This window comes from Magnolia sinica, chromosome 16 (genome assembly GCF_029962835.1).
Source record: "Magnolia sinica isolate HGM2019 chromosome 16, MsV1, whole genome shotgun sequence".
Classification (NCBI taxonomy): Eukaryota; Viridiplantae; Streptophyta; class Magnoliopsida; order Magnoliales; family Magnoliaceae; genus Magnolia; species Magnolia sinica.
The window spans coordinates 46,105,587-46,110,822 of NC_080588.1; the positions used below are offsets into that span (position 1 = coordinate 46,105,587).

At 42.7% G+C, this 5,236-nt stretch overlaps 1 protein-coding gene across 1 annotated transcript; it reads left to right on the forward strand.

The window, feature by feature from the left end:
• Positions 1 to 2,754: 2,754 nt before the first annotated feature.
• On the forward strand, positions 2,755 to 4,914 carry LOC131228984 (probable WRKY transcription factor 7). The gene is made up of 3 exons (XM_058224834.1): positions 2,755 to 3,640; positions 3,863 to 3,988; positions 4,403 to 4,914. Exons 1-3 carry the CDS (start codon positions 2,847 to 2,849, stop codon positions 4,563 to 4,565), a joined length of 1,083 nt encoding a protein of 360 aa, XP_058080817.1. The 5' UTR covers positions 2,755 to 2,846; the 3' UTR covers positions 4,566 to 4,914.
• Positions 4,915 to 5,236: the final 322 nt, after the last annotated feature.

The window sequence follows — 5,236 nt, forward strand, 5'->3', positions numbered from 1 at the left end:
CTTACCCGACTTATATCTAACTCAAATCAAATCGCCTCGGTTATGGCGCCCATTGTGAAAATAACTTAACCACTACACCAACTCATGCAGGGCCCACCTGATTATTGGATTGGCTATCCATGGGGCTTCTTATTTTCATGTTGGCCCCATAATCGACTAGTTGCAAGAACTCATCTACAACAAAGTCCTTGCTACATATATGTAATGTGCCTAGTGGTGTACCTAATTCGAACCGAGTTGAGCTTGACACAACTCGACTCGGCTCAGCGACTCCAACTCGAACTCGGCTCGACTTAGTCCTTAAGCAGCGACAGCTCGATTCGGCCAACAACTTGGGCCTTTGAGCTAGGATCAAGCCTTTGTGGCATTTTTCTCAAACACATAGAGTGCACCTTCAATTTCTCACGAAATGTAAAACAACAACATCGGTTTGTATTTCATCAAACACTCGGTGGGCAACATAAAAATCAAGAAACAAGGGGGTATTTGAAACATACCTTCTTAACTTGCCACCAACCGACACTTCGTTGAGTCATTTCATCAAACACTAGTTGAGCAACATCAATATTAAAATAACTAAGCCACCGAACTAGTTCGATCCAAGTTCGATTTGAGTTAGGGTTCGATCGGAGTCGAGTCGAGCTCGGCAAGCTCGAACTCGGCTTTTTTCGAGCTTCAAAAATCAGCTTAAGTCGGCTTGAACTCAATTTTGAACCGTGTCGAATTGAGCTTTTTCTGAGTTGATTTGAGCGAGCTAACCAAGCTAACTCGATTCGTGTACAACTCTAGATGTGCCTTCCAAAGTTACAATGTGTCACATAAGTAATTCTTGAGTGTTTGTGTATCATTCATTGCATTAGTAGAGTATTAAAGGTTTTCTCAATTTCAAACTTGACTCCAGGACTACATTACCATGGAAGTGAACCATCATTTTTAAAATGATGGTGACTCATCCACCGAATACGGGTATAACTCAAATCAAATCGCCTCGGTTATGGCGCCCATTGTGAAAATAACTTAACCACTACACCATTTACCATCAAAGAGAGAAAGCAGATAGTCATATAATCTAATTAATGGAACTTTGAGATTACACTCCATTTACAATGGGGTCTGTTATATGTAAAATCAAATTGACCTGGTGACCAATAATAAAATTGACGGATCAAAGGAAACTCTTAGAGAAGGGCAGAGTATCAACTTGACCTCAAGTGCCGACTAATGACTTTGGACGTCGGCCTTTTTTGTCGGCATCAAAAGATGACTTGACTTTAAGTACCTTGGGTACCGACCTCAGGTACCGATCTCGACCTCAAGAGATGACTTCGAGCATCAGCTTCGAGGACTAGCTTTGACCATAGAACTCGACCTCAGAGGTTGGCTTCGGATACCGACTTCAGAATAGAAAGAAAAATTCTTTCCATATGTGGGTGAAATTATCTCCCGAAATCTTTATGCAAAATCATGCTGATTAAAATAAAGTCGGGGATATTATTAGAATTAGAGTTCGACTATGATACGGGCTCCTTAAATCAACTTAGATACATAAACCTCCTAGAAAGCCTATAAATACACCTCCTGGTATGAGTAAAGGTATACATAAATATACTAAAGTGTTTCTACTATAACTATAATGAGTTCATATACATGAATTAAGCATTCGAATGGTCTCCCATCTTAACCGTTGCCTCTGGTATATTCTCTTATACGTCCGATATACTGTAGTTACTTAAATCAAAGGAGGTGAGGCAATATGGACCGGATTTCAGCTCAAGAGGGTCATGGTATGAACGTTCTTGATCGCCGTACGCACGTACCGGCTTCAACCATCAACGAGACACCACCATTTTCAAAATGCCAGCGAGCATATGCCGAGACGAGAATCCATGTGACTCGCGGTTGACACTTTAAACAGAGCTTCCGGTTCCCGGTAAGAATCTATGCCAAAGATGGGACCCACCTCGTGACTACCAACATGACTGAAAACCAGAACAGCCTACCTAGTTTAGAAATTTTAGGTCAACTCTTATCTCACTGGCAGCAACTAACCCTCCGATCTTACCGAGTCACACATCATCCGACGGCTGGAACCAACCCTTTGGCTCTCTTTTTCCTCTTCCACCGGCTAGTGCCGGTAAAAACAAAAGAGACCCCATCCATCGTATAAAAGATGGTCAATATCGTGACGTATACCTTTGATTATTAAAGCATACGAGAAAGTAACCTATGTGCTAGCAGAGTATGGAGGTTTATACTCGTGCAGAAATGGAATGTATATATTTAAGAAATTAAGTCAATCTAAACCGTCCAATTAATTGTACACATCTTAGATGGTTCATAGAAAAACAAAAAATTGATTGGACAACTAGTTTCAGATAAAATAACATGTATTTTTTAATGTGGATCGTTGAATATTTGCAGATGGTATCCATTCGATGTGGAAGGGTTTTACGTTTCGTTTTAAGATAAATCAATCATGTGTCCCAATATTTAGAAGTTCTTGATTAGGGTATTATATTGGCCACGTGTACAATACTGTGTGCGTGCATCCGGGCGATTATTTTCTTCCGGCATATGAAGTAACTCCCGCAGAGCATCCTGCATGCGCAAGGGCCGAGGGCACCCAACAGACGTGCCACGTGGCTGGCTTCAATTCGTTGGACCCTTTGACGGCAGATAGGCAGAAGCGACAGGTCAGTCGTTCGATGCCTTGTATGGGGAGGGTGGTTTGACTCGAATCCTTCTTTTATTATCATCTCTCTTTTGCTTTCGCTTTCCTCTCTCTGTTTCTCTCCTCTCTTCTTCTTTTCTCCTTCTCCATGCTTTTCTAATTGCAATAGCTGGAAATGGCAGTAGAGTTGCTGATGGGTTGCAGAGGCGATGGTTTTTCAACCAAAGTAGAGGAAAATGCCGTGGAAGAAGCCGCTTCTGCAGGCCTACAGAGCATGGAAAGGCTTATAAGGCTTCTATCTCAATCCCAGCAGCAGCAGCAGCAACAGCAGCAATACCAGACGACCTCCGACGCCAAAGCAGCGATGCAGATGGAGATGGACTGTACGGCCGTTGCAGATGCTGCCGTTACAAAGTTCAAGAAGGTGATTTCTCTGTTGGGGCGTACTAGAACTGGCCATGCTCGTTTTAGAAGAGCTCCTCTGCCTTCTCTCCAAAAAACAGAGAACACCCAAGAACCATTTCAAACAGAAAAAGAGAAAGAGAAGGATACCCAGTCGTTTTCAAAGGTCTATTGCCCGACACCGATCCAACGGCTGCTGCCGCCTCCTCCTCCTCCCCTCCCTCTTCACCATCACCACCATCAATTTCAGCATCATCATAGCCATCCGTTGCTTCCGATCCAGAAGAACGGTGGGATGGAGCAGGGGAAGTGTTTCACATCGTCACCGCCATCGGCAGCCAACTCGTTTGCATCGTCGCTAACGGGCGATGCCGAAAACAAGAATTTGGGATCGGCCGCATCGGCATCGGCTTTCCAGATTGTTAATTTGTCTCAGGTGTCATCGTCGGCGGGCCGGCCGCCACTTTCGTCTTCTTCTTCATTGAAGAGGAAGTGCGGATCGAAATCGGAGGATGGATCGGGGAAGTGCGGAGCGGGATCTGGGCGATGCCATTGCTCGAAGAGAAGGTGGGTTGAATAAAAATTTCAGTTTTTTTTTTTTTTTTTTTTTTTAATTTTTTTTTCATATTTTGGAAGATGGGTTTTCTTCTTCTTCTTTTTTGTTTTCAAAATTGTTTTCTTTCTTTTTCTTTTGTCTTTTTTAAACTTTTGGAAGATGGGTTTTCTTTTTCTGTTCTTTTCTTTTTTTTTTTTTTTTTTTTAAAAATTTCTGTTGGGTTTGATTTGCAGAAAATCGAGGGTGAAGAGAATGGTGAGAGTTCCAGCGATCAGCTTGAAGATGGCGGATATACCGCCAGATGATTTCTCATGGAGGAAATATGGGCAGAAACCCATCAAAGGATCGCCACATCCAAGGTATGTTTTTTGGAATACACCTCTCTTCCTCTTTTTTTAAAAATTTTACCTCGGATCCGAGTTGCTTAACTCGGTCAGACGACTCACTGAAGGACTAGACAAACGTGTTTAGCATAAAACCCTTGTTAATTACCAATTTACCCCTAAGATATGAGTTTCAATGCGCTTTGAATGTGATCTTGAAAGGTGTGTAGTCAGAAGAATACTCCTACCGGGCTGACTCATCAATACGTCCGAGTCTGACTCAGCTTTGTTGCTTTGGAGCTTTGATTTGCTCTCATAGATCCTTATAGATTGCCGTTTTAACTATTATGTTGAGACCTATATTTAATCGAGTTGACTCGGAAACTCATCCGAGTCAGACCTAGTTTTGGAATCTGTTTTTAAGGCGGATATCTCTTTCGTTGTTTGCAGAGGGTATTACAAGTGCAGCAGCGTGAGGGGATGTCCAGCACGGAAACACGTGGAACGAGCGGTGGATGATCCGTCGATGCTGATAGTAACGTACGAAGGCGAGCACAACCATACTCAGTCCATGTCCGAGGGCACGACTCTCGTTCTCGACTCTTCTTCTTAAAGGCTCGAGCCAAAAAGAGAAAAGAGGTGTGCCCTGTCGTCAGTCATGCAACGGAAAGTGTTCTGTAGAGCAGCAGCAGCAGCATTATTTCAACAGGCCCAAGAAAAGAAGAGGGATTGAGATAGAGCTCTCAGCCTCATCTCAGCTCCAAGAGAGAGAGAGAGAGAGGGGAAATGAAAAAGAGAAAAGTAAGGAAAGAAAAAGGAAAAGAGGAAAATAGGGTATTGGGTTTTGTTCGTTTCCTGTAGAATACGGGATTCCTCTGTTTCTTGTTTGGCGAAAGAAGGACGATGGAGTCTCCTTCTTTTGCTTTTTCTTTTTTTATTTTATTTTGGTGGCTTGTCTTGAAGGGCTTTTCTTATAGTCAAATGCTTGAGAAGAAAAATAACAAAGTGGTAGACGAATAGTCGAATGGTCAGTCTGAAGTTTGATAAGCCCACGCGTGTCACGCGTTAAAGATCCTGATATTTACATCAGAGGCGGATAGGTGGGCCAGTGTATAGAATGGACGCTATTTAGCCAGTGATCCTGCCACTCGCTTCTCTCTGAGCCCCACCATGATGTATGTGTTTCATCCATACTGTCCATCCATTTTTCCAGGTTATTTTATTGTTTGAGCTAAAAAAAAGAAAAAAAAAAAAGAGCTAGATACAAATCTCAGGTGGACCACA

Coding starts and splice junctions, on each gene's coding strand:
- LOC131228984 (XM_058224834.1), top strand. CDS start 2,847: ATGGCAGTAGAGTTGCTGATGGGTTGCAGAGGCGATGGTTTTTCAACC. Junction 3,641..3,862: donor TGCCATTGCTCGAAGAGAAG/GTGGGTTGAATA, acceptor TTTGATTTGCAG/AAAATCGAGGGTGAAGAGAA. Junction 3,989..4,402: donor AAAGGATCGCCACATCCAAG/GTATGTTTTTTG, acceptor CGTTGTTTGCAG/AGGGTATTACAAGTGCAGCA.